The 26,809-nt window shown below is 29.3% G+C and overlaps 1 protein-coding gene across 1 annotated transcript in view; it reads left to right on the top strand.

Moving 5' to 3' along the window:
• Positions 1–26,809, top strand: part of LOC129984425 (metalloprotease TIKI1-like) — a 261,041-nt gene that overhangs the window by 92,602 nt on the left and 141,630 nt on the right. The window contains exon 3 of the mRNA XM_056094302.1: positions 16,702–17,262. Within this exon, the coding sequence (XP_055950277.1) occupies positions 16,702–17,262 (561 nt within the window). The remainder of the gene's footprint in view (positions 1–16,701; positions 17,263–26,809) is intronic.

Raw genomic sequence — 26,809 nt, 5'->3', positions numbered from 1 at the left:
CGTGAATTGAATAGTCGGAAGCGACAGAGAAGAGTAGTCGGAATCGACGGTAAAGAACTGGCCTTCCAGAGATAAGCGGAGCAGCGACGGAATGACGCTTGTTCTGCACTAAGCTGTGCGCTACTGTCTGCATTAGAGTCTGGTTGCATGCTGCACGTCTCGGCTGAAGATAATCGTCTTTTGTACTGTATATAGTTGTCGTCTTTGTGCTGCCCTGTGTGTCTTCGTGTAAATAAACGTCGTTGTTTTATTTTCTACTGCCGCCTGCTGATTGAGCGTTCTCCACACCATATAACTCCCACTATCGAAACGAACTCGGAAATTTCGTAACAATATTAACGTAGCTTAAATTGAATAGTGAATTTTTTACAACAATAAAAATTCGCCTGCATTAGAGAACAAAGTACATACCAGTACTTAAGTGCTTAGTTCTTAATCTGCCTCGAATACTTAATAATATTACTTACTTAATATTTACCACAAAACCGGGATGTAGATAAAATGAGGTTTCTTTACACATCTTATTCTTTTAAAAATTAAAAATTTGTAGTTTTCTCCAGTAATGCATTTATGGACAGTCAGATAATTTAATCTTAACATTACGCAATCAATTAAATGGTTAATATAACCAAAACATGTTTAACATGGAGCACCAGAGGACAGTAAAATATTAATCAGATGTATAAACTTTTTAAAATCTGCAATATTTAGATAATTAAACTTATCTATGTGAATTTTGTGCGTTTTTTTTTTTCGAATTAATCTATTGCAATACAATATGCATATCCAAATTACTGATTTCGGCTTACAGCAATAAACTTTATTGTTCAATTTTCAATTAATGTTGACTATTAGCAGTGCCAAAAGACCTTTTTATGTTGTTGCGTATTACATATCATTATAGAGAATCAAACACGAGACCACGTTACAGAAGAACTGCATTTTCTGTAGTTGGTATTTTCGGAATAAACGAGTTATCAATATTTCATTTCTATTTTCATGACAACGAAGTAACCACATAATAATTTAGAATAAAAAAAATTAGAATAAAAATTTTTGTAAATTTAGTTTTAGGTGTTAAAAAGTGACTTTGATTCATTTGAGTTTCATTTGCATCCTCTGTGTTTTGACGGACTGAGTCAGTCATCTGGTTATGGTGATGAAACAATGGATTCAGTTACGAGTTACGCAACACCTTGTCTCTAGGAATTTAATATTACTTCATAAAGTGGAAAATTTTTAAATGTTGTGTAGCACATTAAATTGACACACAGAAAAAACCGCATAAAAATTTTTGTTGGGTTTTATTACAAACAATATGAGAAACAATATCCTTTGAGAAATTTTATAACTTGAGAATTGAACAACCTTGCAATTTTATTTTAAGCACAGCAAAAATTGCTATTATCTCAGAAAATATATTTTGAGATTCTTTTTTATTTGTAATATATTTTCAATGACACAAACGCTTTCACATGTCAAAAACGTTTTTTTCTGGTCACAGATAAGTGTATTGACTTTGATTTTCTTTTTTAGAAAATAGATATCTTGTGATATAACTTAAACAAAAATTTAAAAAAAAAAATTGGAAAGAAAAATGGTCATCTAATGCTCAACATTACTTGATTTGAAATTCGAAGGAAAAGAAACACCAATATATGGCAATTCGCTTTTGTATTTTTTTCAACAGATTTTCCTTTATTTTTAAATGCTTTCACATATTTATGACTTTAATTAGTGATATTAATATGTATTATTAATCTAGTAAACACATTTTGCTGTCACTGTATCTAAAAAGTGTAAATACTACGGATGCTTTTTAAAATTATATTTTTAAATCGTATTTTTTTTCATATGAATTCAAATGAGTATTGATTTTGAATTTAAAGTAATATTTTAAGGTTTTTTCATTTAGTTTGACATATTTTATATAACATCCATGACTAATGGTTTTAAAATTTTAAACATAAGAAAATAGCGAATAAATCTTTCTAACGAAAACGAAACCATTTCTGTACAATTTCAAGGTTATTAGAATTTTAGATTTACCATTTCAATCATCTTGATTTTGCTGTTAATAAGTGTGTGATGAATACCTGTTTTATTATACTAAAAAAGAAATCCAATTGAACTAGAAAAATTTCTAACTTTGTGGAAAATTGATTTTTCTAATTACCCTCTCATAAAAAAAAATACGACATCCCATTAATTATACATGTGTATATATATGTTTAAAAAGCTGGAAACTCACAAATTATTATTTTTTTTTAGTAACTGAGCTAAAAAATGAGCTTTTTTAAAAAATGAATTCCTGAGAAATCCAGATACATTTTTTTTTCAAATCTCTTTTATAAAAATTTCAACGCTCATTCAAAAGTCATTTCAATCGAAATCTTTTATTAAAATATTTATAAAAATAATTCATTTTTTAAAACTTATATTTATTTACAGGCTATATTACGATTTAAGAAATTTATAGTGAAAAATATCTCGTATTTTTAGATTTTAATGTTAGATGACATTCAGCACTTTCTTAACTTTTTATAATAAATATATTAAAACAAATTAACTTTGATCATAATTACTGAAACCATACTCGTAAATTAAGCTAAATTTGGAGTAATTTCTTTGAGTTTATTCATTTGACATTATGAAGTTGAAGCTTAACGCAACAAACATATAATTGATTTATTATTAGGAAACGGATCTTAGGGTGTCCCAAAAGTTTTTTTCATCGCGTTTTTAAAGAGTCACTGAGGACGAAACTTGTATTTTATATGAAAATGTGCATAGAAAACGCACTTGGTGTAAGGTCAATAGGCCTTCAACTGCCGAAAAGCTGGGACTACACCCCAAAAAAGTTCTTTTGTCCATTTGGTGGGATTGTAAAGGCGTAATTTTCTACGAGCTCCTTCATTAAGGTGAAAAAATAAATTCTACGAAATACTGTCACCATACCATCACCACACCATTACCGGGTTTTTTTGCCATAGCAAAAAAACTCGGCTCGAATTAATGAATCGACGAACGTTGTTTTTCATTATGACGACGCGTGACCACATATTACATTAGTCGTAAGATAAAAAACCTTCGAGTTTGATTGGGATGTTTTACCGCGTCCTGCATATTTTCCAGATCTCGCTCCATTTTGATTACTTCTCTCTATCCTTAAACTCTCTTCGCGATAAGCGAATTCATCAGCGAAATAAAAGCGCACCTCGAGAATTATTTCTTGTCCAAAAACAGCAACTTTAAAAACAAGGCCTAATCTGGCTTCCTGAGAAATGGAATAAGGTAATAGAACGAAAGGGTTCTTATATAACAAAATAAATATCTTAAACAGTAAATATTGTGTATTCATTTCATATTTGAAATGGGAATGAAATTTTTCAGAAATTCTAACATTTAAAGAAACAAGTTTTTTTATTGTTTTCTAATGAAATGTTATTTTATAATAAAATTTTTCTTTTTTTCTACAAACGCTAAATTTTACAACGAATGTAAAATGTATTTGAAAAATATCCTCTTCACTTATGACTAAAATTCAACAATTTTTGCTGGAGGATAGACCCTGTTCTCCTAAATGAAAAACCAAATTTAAATTTTCTTGACAAAGTTCATAATATTTTATTGTGCAAATCGTATATTTACATTTCTAAGCCTTTCTTCTATTTCTATTTTACTGTGCATACAATAGCAAGAATTCACTACTCCTAAAAAGCTGCTTTGCAATCTTTCAAAATCTAAAAGCAAACCTTAAAAAAAGAACCGCTTGCCCAATACTGCCTCTTAGAATGCTGAAAAATACAGCGGCTCAACAATGGAATGCGATGTGATTCTTTTTCCGAAGAAGCAGAATCCTCTTCTTGAAAAAGTGGCGAAATCCCGAAATGCATTTCGCTAGCTCCTTCGAAAGCTGAACCCATTTTCTAAGTATTAGACCCCTCTCTATAAGTTATTCAAACTTTCTTCCGGCAAAATTTCCCTTTTCAGATCTTTTGTCTTCTTTAAGCGAACTGGTATAAGTCAGTGAAAGTCGAAGATTATTTTCAAAGGCTTAAAAGTTTAAGAAACTTTTGTTGGATTGCTTCTGTTTTGTGAACAATCTGAATATGCTGTTGATTTTAAAGGAAGTTAATTCTTTCTTCCAGATATTTTGACAAAAGGAGATTGAAATCTACGAAATGATATCATAGAAGCAAACTCTTCATTCAATATTTGTTGAGACAGTTTCAATGGGAGAATTTCACGCAACAAAATGAAGAATTAACTTATTACTGATCTAAATATTTGATTTTAAATTCGATATACTGAATATTTTAACCCTGTCATTCAAAAGATAAGTCTTATATAAGTACCCCGTAATACAAGAACACCCAATTTTAATTTCAGAAATAAGAAAAATTATCTACTTTCTAAAACCAGCAATGACAAATCACGACTAAAACGGTTGATGCAAAAAAGATGACCCTGCTATGAACAGCTATTAAGCATACGTATTGTTACAAAATTTTTCTTCTCCTGCAAATACCGTCAATTAATCGTAATGACGCAGCACAATTAATTAATCATTAGTTCAGCAGCTTTCTTGCTGTCTAATCCTCCAAGACCTCTACGTGTCGGCGGCTCCGACTCTCTCACACACAACTTCCGTCGATACACACTCTTCTGACGATATACACGACAACTCGGACGATCCGCACAACAACTTCAACGTAGCTTCTGAGTGCCCGTCTTTTATAGTTCCGGGAGGCGGGGCTAGAATCTTCTGACCAATCAGGGCGTACCTGGCTGGATCTCGGTTGTTAGTGGATGGATCTTGAAAGTTCTCGAACTTTCCGGTACTATCCATTTAGTCGCCAAACTCGACAAATTTATCGCCAAGCCGCCAAATGCTCGCGAAGTCTGTCGCCAAGCTCTAAGTTCATTGATCTCAGCACGTACAGGACCGATCGTACAACGGTCTTTCTTACGATGACTCTATTCGTGCCGGGTAGCAATATTATAGGTTCGTAACAGTATGTTCAGGCATTCTTGGTGAGTTCTCAGAAAACCTCTTTGTCACGCCAACCAATTTGGGCGAGCGTCTCCAGCGAACAAAGCAAGTGCAGTGAGTAAGAAAAGTGAAAGGATATAACCAAATGTCTTTGTAGCTCACACTCTCATTGTAGCATTGCATTGAATGAGAGCACTGAATTCAGACATTCAGAATGATATCATATCCTATTCTATTTTCTTACATAAGTAATAACTAAATAAAATATGAAACTATTTGAAATTAGGATAGCCTGTGGTTGTTATATCATTTGCTAAACTAAATAAAGAAAAATGACTGATTTACTTGAATGGTTAAATTCTTAGTTTTATTCAAATTATGAAAATTCATTCAGAAACCTCTTCCATTGTCATCTATTATGAAATGAATGGTAAAGGTTTTAATACTTTCAATTACATAAAATGTGTATAACTGCCTTTTTAATTTTTTATTTCTATCACCAATAATTAACGAAGGTTCAATGGAAATTCCTCTCTCTATTCAGGATGGCGCTCAGTATAAATGCATTCATGTAAAAGCATTTGGGTTAAGAGATCTTTTAAAGATTTATTTTCATAAGTGTTTCTCTTTTTATCTGTCTATATAATTTGTAATTTAAAAAAAAAAGTTCATATTATGGAAAATGTCAATTTACACAATTTTATAAATTTACTTGCCAATAAATGTAACAATGATAGAAAATTATATAAGTTAACAAAAAAGAATATTGAAATTATAAAAGGAAAATAACTTTTTGGTTGATTGAAAACTTCTCTAGCGATTTTCTAAAAATACATTTTAAAGTGAAGCAGGAAATCGTTCTTTTATTAGAAGATTACAAGAATTAAAGATGGCATATTACAAAAGCTAATATAATTTATATTATTTATATAGAGAGCTAACATAATAATATTTAGAATAGGTGTATATTTAATTTGAAAAAGTTCTTTAAAAGCATAAGTCTTCTCACGTTTACCAAGCTGTGAATAAGAATATTAGTCCTTAAAACGATTTCCTTGGTTGAAATAACTATACATTTAGTATTAATATAATTTTCGAAGACATTACTTGAAAGAAGTAAGAGGGTTGTTATCCTTTTCTTTTGATATTTATGGATTGTACAGAATAACTGCAAATGTTATTAATTCCAAAAGATATATTTTGCAATATTACATTGGCTTTAAATATAACCATTTTATCAGCAGGCACGTTTCTTATGATTAAGAGGAGCATGGTAGCAGTAAATTATCTTTTTGGAATTAGTTATTCGGACAAAGCATTTTGTGCTCTTGCCAGCCGATTTAAATAAGCATTTCAAAGTAACAGATTTTATGCTAAACATGTTTATTTAATTTACTGAAACATGATAGATTTATCATAGAATTTTAAATATAATCTTGTGTTTGTTTAAAAATTTATGCAAATGCAAATTTTAAACCTCTTAAGATTTGTTCAAGGAATTAAATAATAGGTTCAATACTTCAGTTGTATTATTGATATCATGTTTTAATTCAAATTCGATTTCTCAAGATATGTCAGATTTATAAAATAATTTAAATATAAGTATTTTATTTCATATTTATTCTCTTACTTTTGTCTGCTAGAATATAAAATTGCATGCACTTTATTTCCGCAGGCATGAATATATCGGATAATCTGAAAAATTAGTTGTAAAACAAGTTGTTTTGTCAGCCTCTACATTTTAATTCTTAAATTAGGTAGCATCCTTCATAAGCTAGGAGAAAGATGCATGTACATAAATAATTTGAACTGTAGCGGTTACATAACTCTACTAATTTCTCTTTTGATACAACAGATGGCGTTACCTGTTGTATCAAAAGGGAATGTATATTTCTCATGGTCCTTCTTGGGAGTCATTATGACTGTATTCTAAGTGAGTGTCGTGTATTTTAGTGTTCGTGTTTGTTTTGTCTTGTGAAATGTGGAACATAGAAAATATTAAATAACTGTTCCTGAAACTGGTCTATTATTTTCATTTACCTCATAATGAAGTTATAAAGAGTCTGGAGTCAAGATGGGATTATTTTAATACACATTTATTAATTTCAATTACTTTATTTTAGAATAAATAAGAAAATATGTGCAACTGAAACAAGATTAAGAGTGTATTTCCTTCTGTAAAGGGGAGCGCGAGGAAAATTAATTTGATTAATTGCTTTTGTTTTTGGCTTAATACGTTCAAAAGTCTATTGGAAGATTTTTTCCAAATCAGCTTCTGAAATTTGCTAAAAAAAAAGTTGAAGTTTTCACTTTTTCATTGACTCTTCCATTTCACAAACATGTTTTTGACATGTTTAACAATGAAAAAAGTAATTTTTCTTGTGAACTATTCTTATAACCATAGTTTTTCAATTGCAAGTGACAGAAAGTATATCTGGAAAAGAATACTCTTAAAAGAAGATATTCTTCCAGACAAACCATTTACCGATACCGAAAAGATTATCATAAAAGGAACGACAAGACCAAATGACAAAACTGTTTCCAGCCACACACAGTTATTTTTTTGCTACTGTTCTTTTAGGAATAAAAACGCTAGTAAGCATTCTTACAGGCAACGAACCAACCTCTCCTTTTACAACCAAAGAATGCCTAAACAAAGAGGAGGACACTTATCGGTGGCGGGAAAATAGTGTTGATTAACGATCTGGGAATGCTTCTGGAAGCGCACAGGGTCTCGTGTCAAGTTGAAGTTCTCTAAGATCTAATTACTTTCCTTGTAATAGATATATTTCTTCTTTTCCAGTCTCTTTTATCGCCGTGAACCAGCCAGCAGGCGAGCGACATCTTTTGTGGGCACACAATAGATGTTTTGGAACAGATCTGGGGATAAACTATATTTCTTTTTGTCGCCAGTAATCTGGGGTTAGACCTGCAATTTCTGTTACCGGAAAACAATTCTTCAGCTGTTACATAAAGAAAAGTGTTTCGTTTGATATAAATTGAGTTTTGTATTTATTTTTAATTGAAATTGGGTTTTCTTATTAGTTTTTCTGCTTTGTGTTTATTCTTTGGGCACAAGAATTATTAATGGCACATTGCAGTTATTAATTTTTCAATGGAAATGATGAAGGCTACCATCACTACAAAATTATTGAAAATGAGATAAGTTAATACAAATATTCTGATTTGTAATTTGAAGATCACAATTTGAAATTTTTTATAATATGAAAGAAATTAAGATTTTTTTTATAAAGTAGATTATTTTTTTGCATTTAATTAGCAACTTTGCACTGAAACGTCATCAGATATTTGAAAATAATTAATAAATTCATTATTGGAGATTATTAACATCAGAATAAAAAAATTCAAATTTACCATAATTTTAATATGCATATAGTGATTATATTTTAATCAAATCAATGACTTAAATAATAATTGACTTTTTAATTTATAGATTAGAATTTATAAATGTTTTCAAAATAGAATTAAAGATTGTCATTAGTTCTGTCACACCTTTTATCTTAAAATAAATAACATATATTGTACATATATATAGGTTCCTTCAAAATCTTCTTCACAACTTAGTCGAACTCAACTAAGATTTGCATACTTTTCATATTTAAGACAATAGAAAGAATATTGTCAACATTTCAGAATGCAAAATTTTGCTACATTTTTTGTCAAAGATTCGAACAGAAATGCTCATTTTTTCCACTCAGCTTCAAATTGAGAAATTTCACATTAAATAATACCATTTTATACAATTTTGGAATCTTAAATTTTACACATCAATCTCATCATTTTCCTTCAAGTGAAATTTTATCTTCAATAATCATTCATTTTTCAAATTTTAATAAATAGTTGTATAAATGTAAATGAATTTGAAATATGAAAATGTTTGAAAATTCTATTGCGAAGAAACTGTCCAATTAACACTAGTATCTACTGATATTTCTGTTTTAAAAAAATGTTTTGGAAACAGTTATTGGTTTTAAAGTAAGATTTGTATAGAATCTGTAACAAAATTTTTTTAGATTGGTTGAAGAATGGGAACATAAACGAAGATTTGTCGCCGAAACGAGTTAGCAAAGTTTTGGAAGAACACACAAACGGATTATTAAGAATTTATTTCGGAAATATTTATTGATTTGAGCGAATGACACGAAGGAAATTTGTTATTTGGGATTTTTAAACATCGTTCGTTTCAATTGAAATAATTCAGAATCAAAAACAATTTAGATAATAAAAAGATTTTGAACATCGTATTTTGAGCAAAAGTATTTTCTGCATAACCATTTTAGGCTTGAAGGTATTTAAATTCTGAGCAGTGGGGTGTATATCAGCTAGTATCATAAATAAAAACAGATAATTAAATAAAAAATAATGTATATTTCTATTTATATTCTAATATTATACTTCAACTAAGTTTAAATACTCTTGCGTGGTTTTAAAAAAATACTGTTATGCCAAAAGAAGTGAAATTCTAATACTGACGGTGCCGATCAAGATATAAAGCTTATATTAATTCATGAGATAGCAGCATTTATGCACTTTTTGCACTTTACGATCAACACGTTGCCATGATATCTAAGATATTTTACATTCTGTATTTGAAATTTTTCAAAAATCTCAGAAATATATCATTTGTTGTATTCAATGGGTAAAATTTTCTTGATTAAATACTGCTGGATCCCCATTAGCACATACATATTGTACAATATTATACGATATTAAACAATATTCACAATACTGTATAATATTGTTGAATATTTAAAAATATAATATCCAACAATATTGTACAATAGTGCCCAAATTGTACAATATTGTGTGAGATATTTTAATTCTTGTTCAAATACGCATGCAATTTGTGCGAATAGGGTTCTTTTTTCTACACAAACATGATAGTTTATAAAATTCAATAATTATATTGCAATGAACAAAGCATCGCTGTTGCAAAAAAGAGAAATTTATTTAATTACATGTTAGCGTATTGAATTTTAAAATTACAAAATTCTCACAAATTATATAAATTTACAAAGTTTTTACATTATTTTAAGTCATATTCAGCCAGTTCAATGTATAGCTTACTATTCCTCAAAAGAATTTCGGTTTCGTAAATTTTCATTGAGAAAGAATTTTATTAACTTCCATGTGCACATAAAAATTCATATGAAAAGAAATTTTTTGAAGCAGTGCTAGTTAGGAAGAAATACAATTAGACAAAGGATTACGTAGGCGTACAAAAGCATATATTTGATACGATTTTAAAGTTTGTACTGCTGTTACAGTTGTTTGAAGTCAAATATTGACAATTGGAAATTTCTGCATTAATGTTCTTCCCATTATTTATATTTGCATTTTTACTATTCATTTAAAAATTTCATAAAAGAGAATAAATCTATTAAACTATAGTGAAATCTATCGAAAAAATGTTAAGAAATGTAAATAATTAATTGTTAGAATACTAAAGAATAATTGTATGAAATGTATTAAAATGAATCATCACAGTGAACAACTTCTAAATTTCAATTTTAATAGTAAAGTCAATTAGAATCATTCTAGCATTTACATTTTCAGGAATATTTGTAAATCATAGCATGAAAGAATAAATCACTTAGTTTTGAAGCTATACATGGGGCGCCATCTGTTAGTCAATTAGAGAGAAACTGGTTACAATCATAATACATATTATAATATTAATAAATTACAGAATATATTAAGCATTAAAAAAATAGAAAAATAATTAAAAAGCAATAAAAAATGATTTAACTAACGGAAACAATTCAAATGTTCATATAAAGTCTTTTTTTTATTTTTTATTAGATACCAAAAAATAGAATAAAATTCATAATATTATAGGGCTTTGAATATAATGAATAAAATAAGCTACGATAAATATAGAGTTTTTAAATTTTCATTAAAGACTTTTCACTTTTAGATTATTCCTATTAAATATATGTTAAATATTCTGCTTAATAAATATTAAAAAATTCTTTCTTTAGCTTCTAATTTTGTAGCAAAACATATATATATATATATATATATATATATATATATATATATATATATATTACATTTTACTTCATTAATAAAAGTTTATTTTTAGAAATGTATCCATTTTCTGAACTCCAAATTATTTTTTCTACATTTTAAATTTTAATGCAATAAAACTACGTGAAAAATTCCATATGCAAATTGTAAAGAGCCATAATTATTATACAAAAAAAAAAAAAAAAGAAGATAGCTTTGTGAACTCTGAAATTTTCTCGCATCTATAAATTGAATTTCCTAAAAGAAATAACGAATACCTGATTGTCTAACAAATTCTTTTCAGGCCCTATAAATATGTAAGATTTGGAAGGTTTACAAAATTTCATTAATTTAAGTTTAGACGCTCGTGTTTTGTGATTTATTGCGCTGTATTTACTTATTTCACAGGGAATAAAATGTGAATTACGTAATAGAGAATCGTAGTAGAAGGAAATATAACCTTAAAAAGTCACAATTTAAAACAAATAAAGATACCAATATTGAATATACAAATATTAAGTACTGAGGAAATTTTATTTCTGTATGCTAGAAACGGACTTTCATTTTATATAATATAAAATCATCCACCAAATGCTTTTTTAGAAATTTGATATTTTTCAGCAAATGAAATTAAGAATATTTTAGTTTAAAATGGAAGAATAACAAGAATTCTCATTGTAAAACAGTAATGAAACTGTTTTATGAGATTTTTTATACAATGCATTACAAATATGTATAATACATACGCTAGTTTTGAAAAATAAGAGTTTTAGAGACTTTATAAAAGTTTTTGGTGCTATCAAGAAATGATAAATGATAGAGAGAAGGTATGAAAACGATGAATTACTCATAAATGTGTCTCGAAATTTAATACAGAAGAAATATTGTGCTCCGAAGAAGACATTATTTCTCATAAACCTTAAAAAAATAAAGAATTGAAATTGGTAAACGATACAGGTTGGAAATTTAAGAAAAGAAAGATTGGAAATATTTATAAAAGAAGAAGTAGGGGAAATATTTCTGATTAATCGAAAAAAAATAACGCGCAAAGGATAAATTATAAAAAATGTAGTTTTCAAATTGGAATTCACAGTATAAAAATGTAAAAATTAATTACATCCATTATCTGTTTGATACAATTTAGTTGTCATCTGTTTTTGTTTAATGATATTCAGCATTTTTGATAGTAAATTCGTTCATTTTTATTATTTAATATTTATTCATTTTATAAAGCGATCATTTAAATTTCCATGCTATCTATCAAAATTACATGAGCCATCATGGAGTTAAATATAATAAGTTATAAGAAATTACATTCAATAGGGACATTACAAATGCGAAATTATCAGTTTCAAAGATAAATTTTGGGTGTTAACTTAAGTTTGACAATGTTGTCGATACCCCTATAATAAAGTATTTAAAAATATTAAGAAGAGTGTGGCAACTATTTATTTGAAAAATGTCTGGGGATGTCTTTCTGTCAATTGGTAAGAAAATTGTAGATCGTTTAGAATTTTTTTTATGTTTTATATTTCTGCTGGAAAAACATATAAGATTATATTTCGGCAAAGAAATCTTTTCATAGGCAGTTTTTCTGAAGATACCTTTTTGTTTTACTATTTTCTTTCAACCTTAAGATTTTTAATACTGAAAAATCTCTACTAATAATGAAGGAAAATAGCTGTGTCTCTGTGGGTGCGTTATTATAAGTTTGTCCTTCTAGATTTATACAAGGAAAATCGATTAACTTTAAACTCCAAAACTAATACTAAAAACTCGCTACAAGAATGAAATTTGCACCTTCGAAGATTCCATTTTTTAAATTTTAACTATAACTTTTATAAATTAAAAATTATACATAATTTTAGTTGGATCTAGTTGGATACCAAATAATATTTTAGCTTTATCTATTTTTATTTAATTTAATTGATTAATATTTTATCAGAAAATTACGTTTTCGTTTTTTTTTTTCTTTAATATTCTGATTTACTACAGTTCAGAATTTCTTTACGATTTTAAGTTTCTTACGCCAATGTAATAATTCAAGTATTCTTAACTAAATTTTCAGTTATTCGATTAATTTGTATTAAAACTTTTTTTTCGTTTGAAAGGCACCCTTTGGTGATGAATTTGAGAAAAAAAAATTAAAAACAAAGTTCCATTATATGCCATAAGTTACAAAAAATGGAGTGTATCTGAAAATTTGGAGTGTATCTTTGATATTCTGATTTACAGTTCAGAATTTCTTTACGATTTTAAGTTTCTTACGCCATTGTAATAATTCAAAGTATTCTTACTAAATTTTCAGTTATTCGATTAATTTGTATTAAAACTTTTTTTTTGTTTGAAAGGCACCCTTTGGTGATGAATTTGAGAAAAAAAAATTAATAACAAAATTCCATTATATGCCATAAGCTACAAAAAATGGAGTGTATATAAAAATATCTCCCTGATTTGAAATTTTACTTTACAATTTATGGAATGCAAGAAAAATCGTGATACTGATTGTAAATATATCAAATGTTCACTATTATTATTATTTATTTATTTAATATATGTATTCTACATGAAGCAGTCAGTATTTCCCAAGCTTAACTAAATACGTTACAAACTAGTTATCATATTATTATATTGGGTGGCAACTAAGTAATTGCGGATTTTTTTTAGAAAATCAAAAACAATTTTTTCATGTAACTAAATAACTTTATTATGTAATGTATTGCCCATTTTGATCAATGACCTTTTGCCATCTTTCAGGCAGCACCATAATCCCACGTTCATAAAACTTCTGGTTTTTATTAGCAAAAAAACTGAATCAGGTACGATTTGACATCATCATCATTATTGAAATTTTTACAATCGAAAGAGTTTTGTAAAGATCGAAACAAAAAGTAATCAGATGGTGCAAAGTCAGGACTATATGGTGGATGTGGCAAAACATCCCAAACAAGCTCCAATAATTTTTGCCGAGTGACCAAAGATGTGTGCGGCCTTGCATTGTCATGATGGAATACAACACCTTTTCGATTTGTCAATTCGGGCCGCTTTTCTTCAACTGCATTGTTTAATTTCGTTAGTTGTTCAATGTAGACATCAGAATTGATCGTTCGGTTGGGTAGTAAGAGTTCAAAGTAGCCAATTCCTTTGTAATCCCACCAAACTGATAACAAAACCTTCTTTTGATGAATAACAGCTTTTGATGTTGTTTGTGTTGGTTCACCTGGCCTGCTCCACGATCTTTTCCGCTTGATACTGATGTAAACAACCCATTTTTCATCGCCAGTTATCAGTCGTTTTAAAAATGGATCATTTTCATTACGTTTCTTCAGCAAATCTCAGCTGTTAATGCGTTGCGTTAAATGCGTTTCTTTCAGTTCATGAGGAACCCATGTATCGAGTTTTTGAACATAGAAAAGTTGTTTTAAGTGATTTTCAATGCATGTATGTGATACATGAAGCTTCTCTGCAATCTCACGTGTTGTACTGTGGCGATCCGAATCGATTATTGCTTTGATTAGGTCGTCATCAACTTCAACTGGATGACCAGAGCGTTTTTCATCTTTGAGTGAAAAATCACCAGAACGAAATTTGGCAAACCAATTTTGACACTGCCGTTCTTTTAAGGCTTCGTCACCATAAACAACACATAACTTTTTATGAGCTTGCGATGCGTTTTTCCCTTTGCGGAAATTAAAAAGCAAAATATGACGAAAATGTTCCTTTTGATTTTCCATTTTTCAACGAACACCAAACGAAAACTACGCAACCGATCAAAAAACTTTTTTTACTGATTGACAGCTGAATTGCCAACTATCAAATAACAAAATGTGTTTTACATTTGTACTACGTCTGCAAACCTAAAAATTCAACTGAAATCATCTATGAGTGAAATCCGCAATTACTTAGTTGCCAACCGAATAGATGGAATTCAACAGCACCATATTGCACTCTTTCTGAAAGACGGGATAAAATATTTAGATTATTTTACATCGTTTTATTAACATTTTATATTTAACAATATTAACGTTATTATTATAAAATGTATCGAAATATCCATATAGTAATTTATCAACTTTTAACTGCTGTATAAACTGTATATGTAAATAACAAGCAAATTCGTATAAATGTATTTTAATGCAAATAATATAATTGATAAATATAATAACTACTCAAGTTCTGGCCATTCCTTCATTCAAAGTTTGAAAGCTGCACACAGAATTCACAACACTTTGATATCCTTTCTTTCACTGCATTCATATTTCTAGGAAGCGATGCACAAAGACACGAGATTTATTGTTATCCCAAAGGAAAAATTCACGTGGATCAATGTCTGGCGACTTTCAGACGATATTACATTTAGTATAGACATTATACTAGTACCTACATTAGTGCTATTTATCTGTTAATATCACTAATAAAGGATTTCGTTAATTTGAGAATGATATGCGATTTGTTTCACTTTTATTGTATTTTACAAAAAAATATTATTAAAGCTCACCAAATTGAATTATTTAATTTAAAAACAACCTCTATAAAGAGTTAAACGTATTAATAAAAGCGGTGATAAGCAATTTAAAAACACTTTTTCTATTTTATCTAAATCATAGAAATATATAAAAGCCATTAACTCTATCAGTACTAAAAGATTCCAAAGGACGTTAGATGGAACTACGTCGGGTACCCGAGACCCTGAGATGATACTGCGAAATTACTTCCCTCTTTCTTTAAGTGTGATTAATTGGGTACTCATGGCGAGTACTTTGTTCGTTAAAGACGCTCGCCCATTTGGATTTAGAAGTTAAGCAAATTTATAGAAAATTCTCAAAGGATATTTAGGCATACATTTGATTCATAATCTTAAGCTAGGCAGGTAATCTTTTTTTATATATTTATCTCTTAAAAACATGGACTATTGTTGTGATTTTTGGGGGTTGAAAATTTTTTTTAAACTTATCCTAGAAAGAAAAATTGAATATATTTTGTATTCTGAGTACCAGAACTCGAATGATCTTAGGATGGAAGAGTCAAAATTGCAAAGAATAGAAAATGTGTTTTATATGAAATAAGTGTATTTAAACAAAAAATTTCTTCACCAGGTGAATCTGAAAAATTTTTTTATAAAAAAAATTACTATACGTTTCACAGGAAAGACACTTTCTAAGCGTTTTTTTTAATTAATATAAAATGCCATAAATAAATGTTACAATATTCAACAGCATTATTATAACTGGGTTTGCTCTGAACATATCGTATCCCTAGAGTCCAGGGAGGGGTCGGGCGTCCCTTACGAGAATGCTTGTTCGTGGAATCAGACGCTGATGTCGCTGGATGGTAATTAAGACAGTAATCAGCTACAACAAATCTTCGATACTGCTTCGTTCTGTGGTGGCGGGATGGCTGTCTGTATCCTAGAAAGAAAGCGTTGTTATATATCTTAAGGATGTTCTATGCATTCGAAATACTGAGCATCATCGAGGGGGGGGGTATTGTACAATATTTTATCCAGTTAGAGATATATACTATGAATTTTTTTTTAAACTTTTTGTGATACTTTTAATGGAATGCTTTAAACAATTATTTAATTTTTATTATTATTATCCCATTTTCTAGTATATACTACCTTGGTGACCCTAAATGTATCCAATTTTTAAACTTTTCCATCTAATTTTTTTCAGGATGGCGATCCCTTTTCTTTCCTTTGGACCATTAAGCGCAACCCTCCTTCCTATTTATTTGGTACAATTCATGTACCTTATACTAAAGTATGGGATTCCATTCCTGATAACGCCAAACAAGCCTTCGCCATCGCCACTCAAGTCTACTTTGAGCTGGATCTCGTGAATCCAACCACCGTGTCTGCACTGTCTTCCTGTCAAATGCTGCCTCACGGCAAGAACCTCTCTGATGTCCTTCCTGGGGATTTGTACTCTCGTCTGAAGAGGCATCTGGAGTACGTGCGTGGCATGATGCCGCATTGGATGACCAAGGACCAACGAGGCAGAGGGTTGTATGCGGACTACTTGTTCAATGCCATTGCAGGTAATTGGGAGAGAAAGAGGCCTGTCTGGGTGATGTTGATGGTGAACTCCCTGACTGAAAGTGATGTGAGATCAAGGGGTGTTCCTGTGTTGGACTTGTACCTAGCTCAGGAAGCAGAAAGGTTAAAGAAAAAGACAGCGGCTGTTGAAAAAGTGGAAGAGCAATGTTTGCCACTCAACGGACTGAACTTTTCGCAAGTAAGTTTTACAAAAAACACTTTTATTACACTCACCTACATTTTTTACGTCATTATGATGTGGATTCTAATGTTTAAAAAAACCACAATCACATTAAGGCTTGCACTATAAGACATTTTTTGATAGTGAAAAATTCACCCAATCGTATTTTTTTAGTCATTTTTTTTTGACGTCCAGGATCATTTAAATCTACTTATTGCATCTTTCAATATAAGAGAAGTACAGTCATTACTGATTATTTTAAGCCATTTTTTTAAAGCATTGAATTGATTTTATGTTCTTACCATTCTCCCAATAACTCTGCAAATTTATACTATGCATTTTTTATTTCGTAAATATTCACTAATCAAGAGTAGCTAAAAATGGATAATCTTTAATAAAACTTGATATTTGAAATAACTGGCAAATTTGTATATAAAAGATATTTCAGGATCCAAAAGCGAATTCATACAACTCTAATTAAAGTGTGATTGTTCTATGAACTTTTGCAAGTTAGATCTCAATTTTTTTTAGTGGAAATATACTATGGACGGAAGAAAGGTTAAAATAAAACTATATGTCTTATCTATAAATACCTGCAACGCAAGCGACCTTTTATATAAATGAACGTATTTACTTAAATAACAGACAATTACTGTGACCAAAACATTGAATATTTATTGATTTTTAGAACTTTTCGCTTTTGAATGGTTTCATGACCAACTTATTCAGTATTCATGAATAGAATGGTAATGCTTATTTTTACTCTTTTTATTTTAGGCTCCTAATACCCTTTCGAAATTTCGGTCAATATCTTGAAAATGCAGAATTTAATATAATTCACTTCATTAGGAATATATATATATATATATATATATATATATATATATATATATATGCTTGCTTGATATTGTGAAACGTATATTTAACTAAACAAACTCTGTTGTCAGCCAACAAATTGGTAAATACATTTATAATTGGTTTCTTTAAAAAAATATTAACATTCTTTTTGCTCCGACATTCATTTATCATTGCGTTCTCCCGACATATAGATTTTATAGCATTGTTAATGAAGTAGACGTTTTAAGCACAAGCATTTCTGTGGTAGATCTTAAGTATCACATGCATTAAACATATTATTCTCTTAACAAAAGAACAAAGTTAGTTGGATTTTTGTACAGTCCTTGCAGACATTTCCCCTCCAGCGAACATTTCCTTCTATCCGACGGACATCAACTTTATCCTAATAAAACGGAACCGATTCTGGAGCAAATAAAAGTTAAAAACTAGCAGCGAAAAGAACATTACTCTCCAGTAATAAAATCCCCAGCTTTCGCCTCCTTTTCTGATTCTGAAAAACATTTTTTTGATGTTGTTTTCTTTTATGACGGGGGCCGGCTCAGGATATAACAAAGAATGGGAGAAAATGTTCATTTCGGAAGGGCTGTCGGCAACAATAGCCTCTCTCTTTTCCACCATCCCAATTACTTTGCCTCGAAGCACCAAGTCGCTGGCCCTTGCCACCCTCTGGAAGGGTTGCCATAACTTGGCTGTGAATTGCTCGATCAAATGAAACAACTACTGATACCAGCAATTCGGTTTCATTAAAGTTAGTCTCAATTTGTGATCATGAAATGCAAGCTGAAGATGATTGATTAAATACTGGAGAAAAAAACAAGCACAGATAATTCAAGATACATCAGAGACAATACAATATTCATTTGTTAACTTTTATAGAAGAAATTAGGAAGAAGTAAATACTCCTATTTGCAATACTTCTGAATACCCAAACTTAAAGTTATAGTGACAGATAGAGCAAAATAAGGCTACAGTTAAAATTTATTAAATAAACATATTAAAATAATTGTAATCAATAGAAGAAGCATTGCTATTCGAGTACGCGCATTATGCGGCAATTAAAAAACAAACGATTGCTTCAGATTATTCAAAGCGAAACAATGAATGAAGAGTTTAGAGAAAAAAATAATAGAAATAAAAAATAATGAATCATGCAATAAAGAAAATTCTTAACTAATTTAGAAAATTTGAATTGAACAGTAAAACTAAAATGTCCTTTTTTTTAATTCAGTTTCTTCCGATTTTTTGAGTCGCAAGGGGTTAATGGTCAGTAGTCTGACTCCTCATAAAAACAATCTTTGTTTTGAATCCTTCTGTGAAGGTGACTCTTGGCAAAATTTTCATATTCATTTTCTCTTTTTTATTCCTATTCATTTATTCACCACAATCGCTAGCCTTTTTCTACTTTGAATAGCAGTACAATATATAGCAGTACAATACATAGTACAATAAAGCTAAAATGGAATATTCTTCAAAATACCATTTTTTCATACCTTAAATCACGTATTTCAATTTCGATATGAAATATGAACTGATGAATGAAAATTTGCATAATATCAGACCTTAATTTTAAATTGTGGTATAAAGTCAGGGAAATAAAATTAGAATTGTACAGAATAATCCCTGGAGGGCTGTGAAATTCATTTCAATTAAAAACATAATGGAACTGCTTACTAGCGCAAAACGTTCTATAACATTGTTTACGGTGCCCTCTTGACATTTTCTGGTATTTTTTAATATCGAACAATATCTTGAAGGCAATGAACAATGTCTTGCCCTAATACGGTAGTGTAAAGTCTCGATCCAATAAAAGGTAGCGTTATGATCAAATTCTTTATTTACAGCTTTATTTACATAAATTTACAGTTCATCATCTAGGTTAAATGAGTTCTAGGTTAAATGATTTTTATTCGACACAACAAGGATAGTTCCTCGAATACTTCGGAGAAACCTCTCAAGGAAACAGCTAGCCGACTCGTAGCGTTCTCGCAAACAGGCGTAGCTCCAGGGATCCACCGAATCTTTTCGGGTGGAATTCTCGTCGGACACTCCGCTTTTTGCCTCTGTGTCCACGATTCTTCTCTTCCAATCTCCTCGCACTTTTATCCTGTTCCCACCCTCATTCACATCGGACCATTTTCCTGGTTATCCAATAATCGTTCAGAAACAACTTCACTGGTCTACCATCGACCGTGGGAATGCGTTGGGGAGCCACCCTCCACAATGTAAAGAATGCAGGTTTACATCTGTTTCAAATACAATGCAGCTGGGATCCCTTATCTGGACTCGCACTAATTGCCCAGATGTCCTTACTTTAAAGGAGTTGACCACCTGGCACTTCTGGAAGCACTTACACTGAGGTAGGGCGTCGCCATTGCTGATATTGCTGTCTGGATGCTAATTATGGAGCGTGGGAAAAGAAACGTCACCATGGTCAAACAGGGAAGAAGCTGAATCATTACAGTAGCCTTACCTAACCAAAACTTATTTAAACTGATTCGATATGTATATATATATATATAATATAATATATCTTAGCGTTAATGGCATTTAAATTAGTAGCGAGATAGAACTCCAGATTTTCATCATTTCAGATCCTAAAATTTTGTGAGAAGTTATGACTAATGACCTATCTCAAGTATCTAAGCTGAACAATACATCATTTACAGATTTTAAAAAAAAGTATTATAGTTTAAAGATTTTAACAATACGCTTGCAATACATCATCGTTTTAAAATAAAACTTCCTAGAAAAATAAAGAACAAACAAAGAAGGATCATGGCAATGGTGGGCATAATTTCATATCATGTACGCTTCTATTCTTAAAAGATCATAAATAACACAATTTAACTTGAAGTTTTGATGTTTTATACTAGGAAAAATGTCTGTTCATTTTAAAATCACCCATTTTTTATAAATTCCGTTTTTATTATTTTTGTGGATATGAAAGGGTTTGTTGATATATATTTCCTTTATGGATAGCTTTATAAGAATAAGAAGTGCATAATATACATAGTGTTAAGCATACTGTTACAATATGTCAAAGCAATAATCTGTTGTACTTTTATTTAAAAGTTATTCACTATTTTCAATAACATGCCTTAAGTTATCTTAAATAGACAAAGAATGGAAATTTGCCAAAATACAATGATTTTTTTTTTTTTTGCCCTGTATTTGTGTTTTGAATTTTAAATCGTATTTTACCCATTAAAACTTTTAAAAAAGAATATAAAAATGAAATATGCAATCTGATTTTCGTTTCAAATATTTGTGGAAAGGAAAATTAATCTACCTTTTTTTATCATTTACTTTTTAAAAAATAACTGTAACTAATATTTATTCGCCCAAGCAATTCAAATGTATTCTTTGTTTTAAAGCGTTACGACGATAACAACGGAAACAAATACCAAATGCAAGACTTTTCGTATAATGTTTCTGGCAATTTTTTTCAAATATCTATCGTACAGAAGCGAAATGTTTACTGTCATTATTTTTAAAAAACAATAATTGGACTAATCCCAAAATCCTAAGGAAATGAAATAAAGCGAAAATAATCACTAAGACTGAAATAGCAAACTTATAGATGCAATTATAAATTCCATTTCTCAAAAAGTCATTTCCTCTTTTCGTTTTCAAAACAATTAATCTTGTGTTTTTTCACTGGTTCTTCTTCCGTAATGGCTCTTGGTTGAAAGTAATTCCTGAAGCAGAAGAACGAATGGTATCTTTTACTGAGAAAATTAAACTAACTTAAAATAAATGATATATGCATTAATAACTTATGCTTTTCCAAAATTGAATACTGAATTCATATTTTTGGTTAAAAGTTTAGTTTATTAATAATTTTTCAAAACTCAAAATTTCAAATTGATCATGAATATACTGAAAAAATAAATATACTGTATATACCCTATAAATAATACCAGAATCAGTTTTTCCCATTTAAATTTATGGGAACAAGAAAAATATATATATATATATATATATATATATATATATATATATATATATATATATATATATATATATATATATATATATATATATATATATATGCATAAAATGTAAGAGCTCGGGGCTTGTTGTAACAATAGTTGGAGAAATGATTCTATTTTTAAAAATATTATATTTCTCCCTTATAATTGCTTTTTATAGAATATCTATTCATTAATATGTAAAGAAAAAAACATTCAGGAATTTTAATGATTTTAGTATTAAAATATATATATTCAAAACAAATCCGCTGTGATAATTTACCCCAATCCTAGCAAGACTGATTAAGACGAGAGTTAAGTTGCAACAATAGAAACAAATGTTAGCCAAAAAATATTTTTAGATACATTATTTTATCAATTGAACTAAAAAAAAGTCATCTGCTAATTATTATTAGTCGGCATAGTGACAATAAATGTTATCAAGCGGTTTAAAGCAAAAGGAAATGACAAAATTGTTCAGTCACCATAAAAGTCAATCTTTAGCACAATTGCAATTGAAGCAAATAAATGATAGATCGTCACTCCTCACAGATTGGAAAATTAATTATTGCGTTCATTCTACATCATCAGAGTTGATACAGATGTATCCACAAGCACAATACGTCCCTAATTGTTTATTCCAGAATCAGCATTTTGAAATCAGAATCCTCTTTTATATTATTTTCATTCAGATTCATTTCAGATTGTTTTCTTTAATTTTTCCTTTCCTTTTCTCTTGTTCTTATCAATTATATGTTCATGTTCTTTCTTCTAAAGTTTCTTTCTTGGGTGTGCCAGTTAGAGCGGTGTAATTTCTTTTGCGTTGACCTCTATTAGATCTTTTTCTAGGTAAATATTTAGGAAGAAGTCTAATTTTTGAAGGAGAAATGTCGAATCGAACTTCCTGTTTTGGGTGTTTGACTATTCTAGAATCGATTCGGTAAATATTTTTCCAATGATCCGATTTATATTCTCAGAAATACTTATATTCAATTCTGACATTGATTGTAGCAGTTCAGATTCTCAAGGTCCAAAGCCAATTAATTTCCAATTTGCAATAAAAGTGTTTCTTCTATTTTTTCTGCATTCGAATGCTGTAAACTTGTCTATCAATGACATCAGATGGCACAAAAAAAAAGGACCATGAAAAATTTCCATTTTTAAAGACCATATGCCATTTGCTTTGAATACATTCGTGACGCTCACAGGGGGGGATTTTTTTTGGTGGTGCCCAATCTCGCAACATTTTTTGTATGTAATAAACTATCATGCTTTTACATGGACTGTTGCTCATCCAGACTGCCTGTGCTATGGTTAAGTAGTGTCTGAATGGACCGTAATCATCCGTGTACAAAGTATGCAAGTGAAAGTAGTAGTGAGGAGGAAAGGAGACCATGATCATATGATTATCCTTAGTTTATTTATAACAGAAATATTTACATATAAGTTGTGATTATCAAGCAGCAGAAGGTCAAGAAGCAGCAAACATGATACATGGATTTTTCAGTCATCCAACATGAAGAATTGCCAGCTCTACTGAACTCATCTGGGTCAATTAAGGCAAATATATAATGTGTTGGATCCTGGGAAGCACGCATATTGGTGGGACACTAATATCCAACAGCACAAGCGAGATCACGAGCGTTTCTCTTTTGATGTATGTAATACCTCCTATCTGCTTTTGGCCAATTTCAGCCAAGATTCTTTTTCATTTTTGGACTGTAGTAATCTTTTCACATCGATGTTCCAAATTTAAGAGGCCGAAAAGTTGTTTTTGTAGAAGCTCTTAATATTTTTTTTTTTTTTTTTTAATTCTGCAGTTTGTTGAATGACGCTATTTGGCTTAGAGACGTTGCTTCTGGTGTTTTTATAGACAATATTGGATTCCTTTTCATAAACTTACTAAACCAATACGGGCCAGTCCTTTTATTTCATGTCAGGTGGAAGATATATTCTGAATATTAATGCTTTTGCTACTCTGAAAAGCAAATTTTCTTACTTCCAGTTGAAGCAACCCGAAATAAATATCTTCACATTTCAGCAAGTAAGAAGATATTTTTTCTTCTTCAGCCGATGTAAATACTAAACTTTATTTAACATATCCAACAGAAAGAAGAATGTCTTCTTTTTCTTTTTAATATATCTATGCAGAAACACGTGGAAAATATAGAATAACTCAGCTGCATTTCTTATATTTTTATAATACTTTTTATATACTATTTTATTCTAAGTATTCGATTGCAGTTTACTCGTATATATTTCGGCCTTTTGAATCTCGTCAATAAGGCAAATCAATAAGGTGAACTATCTCTAATTAAACCTCTATCAATAAGGTAAACTAACACAGTATATTAATAAAAAAATACGTCTCAACAATTTTTATCGAATATTAGAACATTTTACATATCATAGTATACGTATTTATTTTATGAAAACAATGAAATATTTTTGTAAATTTTCGCGTTAAATTTAAGGATTTTTAATGTAATAAAAGCGTTATGTCTTTAAATTACTTAAGAAAATCGCTTCGTTTTTCTGGTAACCATGAAGTAAAAAGTGCTGGTGAAATAATACATAAAAATCTCTTGATGATTTCACCTACTATATTACTGTATACGGAGAAAAAAAGATCTGAAACCATAACCCTCTTGTTCTTAAATTATTAGTAATTGTTAATTTTTATTTTTATATATTTAAATGTTATTGAATGCTATTGTTGTATTTAAATTTTAGGAGAGATGGCTATCATATTAGCCCACTAAAGAGTTAAACTGCAACGAACTGTTTAAAAAGACAAATCAAAGACAAAAATATTTCACTTAATAAGTCATTCTCATAATGATTGATGAGATTTAAGACATATTTAACAGCATAATGATTTTTAAGTTAAAATGTCATTTTAGAAATTGCATTAAAAGTTATTTTGCATGCCGTTATAAGAGAAATACCTCGTTAGAATATATTTTTTCCATAGAGAAATTTAAATTCCTTCATAAATTTCTCATATTTTCTTTCCCTTTAATTATCTTTATTCATAAGAAAGAATTGAAGATATTATATAGTTGAAGGATTTCTTCTTTAATCACCTAGTACCATATTTAACCAATATTTGTTCAATAATAATAATTTAATCTTTTCCGTCTTATTATATTTCTTCCACAGACCAGTAAACAATTTATACTGAATAGTTTCCAAAATTTAATTCAGAAATTATTGTTTACTCTCTCAGATCGGTACCGCCTCAGTGGCGGCATTTGCATCTTTTCTTAGAAGGCGTTGTTGCATAGAGGCAGCATGATCTTAGTGATAATCCTCCAGCACGTAACATCATGACCAACAACGGATTAAAGAGGCAGTCAGTAGTTTCCGATCTTTCATAGTCAATCTGTTGACTACAGAAGACTATTATTTAAATTTAAGAAATATCTTTCAAAACATTATGCAATTAATTTTTTTCGAATACAAAGACATTCATGTTATATATCGTTTGTCTTTAAATTTTTCTACAATAGCCTTATTCTATACTTCTTATGTGAATGAATAATTTAAGAATGCTTTCATTCTTAATACATATTTAATACATATTCAAATACTTATTTTTGAACACCCATACAATGGATTTTATGTGCTTTTACAAATACAATGAATTTTTATGTATTCTGAGTATTTGAAGGACAAGAAACAGAATAATGTTTATGCAATTCGGAAAATAAAGAATAAAAAAAAAACATAATGAAAAAATGAATAAAGTACAAAAATAATTCATGTTATGCTGTAAAAAAATATTCCACTTCGTTTCAACGAGTTTTGAAAGTAATGGGCTCTAATTTCTACATAATTCTTCCCTGGAAGAAAACATCCCAAAGAGGTTTCACATTTCAGAAAAGAGCACGCTCTTACAGAGGAAAGAATGATTGTGGTAGTTAAATAGGAAAACTTTGTGTTTGGAAATTTCTTTGAAACATGGGAACGTTGTAAATTTTTTTTGTGTGAGCTTTTTTATTCAATTTTATTTCTAAGGATTTTATTTTCTTTTTAACAATCTAAATCTACCTTTAATAATGGGCTCTTCAATGCCTTAAAACTGATGTAAGCTGTTTTTTTTATCTCCGAATTGTTTACTCTTTTCACAATGATTTAAATACTTCCTTTTCTAATCATTGAATCGTTTTAAGGGAAGGAGGACTATAATATACATTTTTTCGTAGCGTTTTGATATTTTTTTATGTATTTTTACTGAAAAATCAATATGTTTATCTTTAAAAACTCTTTAGAAATTTTTTTTAATTATATATATATATATATATATATAATAATAATAATTCCTCTAAATCGTACAATTGTTTATTTTATTGAAAAATGCCTTCTTTTATTGCTTTATTTATTTACCTAAAAAAATTAGTTTGAAAGTAAAAAACTAGTATGATTTTGAAATCCCAGTTAAAAGATGAATTTTTAGAAATATTTTTACGCACACATACTGAATTTTTCCTAGAAGTTTGTGTTTAGTTGAAATGAAATGGATTTTTAGCTATCAAAACATAAAATGCATATCAATCTTTCTTTTAATTTAATCAAAATATTTATCGTCAGTTTTATGTAATTTCCACAAAAAGTATACCTGGAATCATTCAAAGATATTTGAATCTAATAAAACATGATTTTGAAAGGATCAATTAAAATTGTATTTATTACTATAAGCCATTCAACTGTTTATTTTATTGAGAAATGCTTTC

Source organism: Argiope bruennichi, chromosome 9 (genome assembly GCF_947563725.1).
Source record: "Argiope bruennichi chromosome 9, qqArgBrue1.1, whole genome shotgun sequence".
NCBI lineage: Eukaryota > Metazoa > Arthropoda > Arachnida > Araneae > Araneidae > Argiope > Argiope bruennichi.
This window is presented reverse-complemented; position numbering and strand designations above follow the sequence as displayed.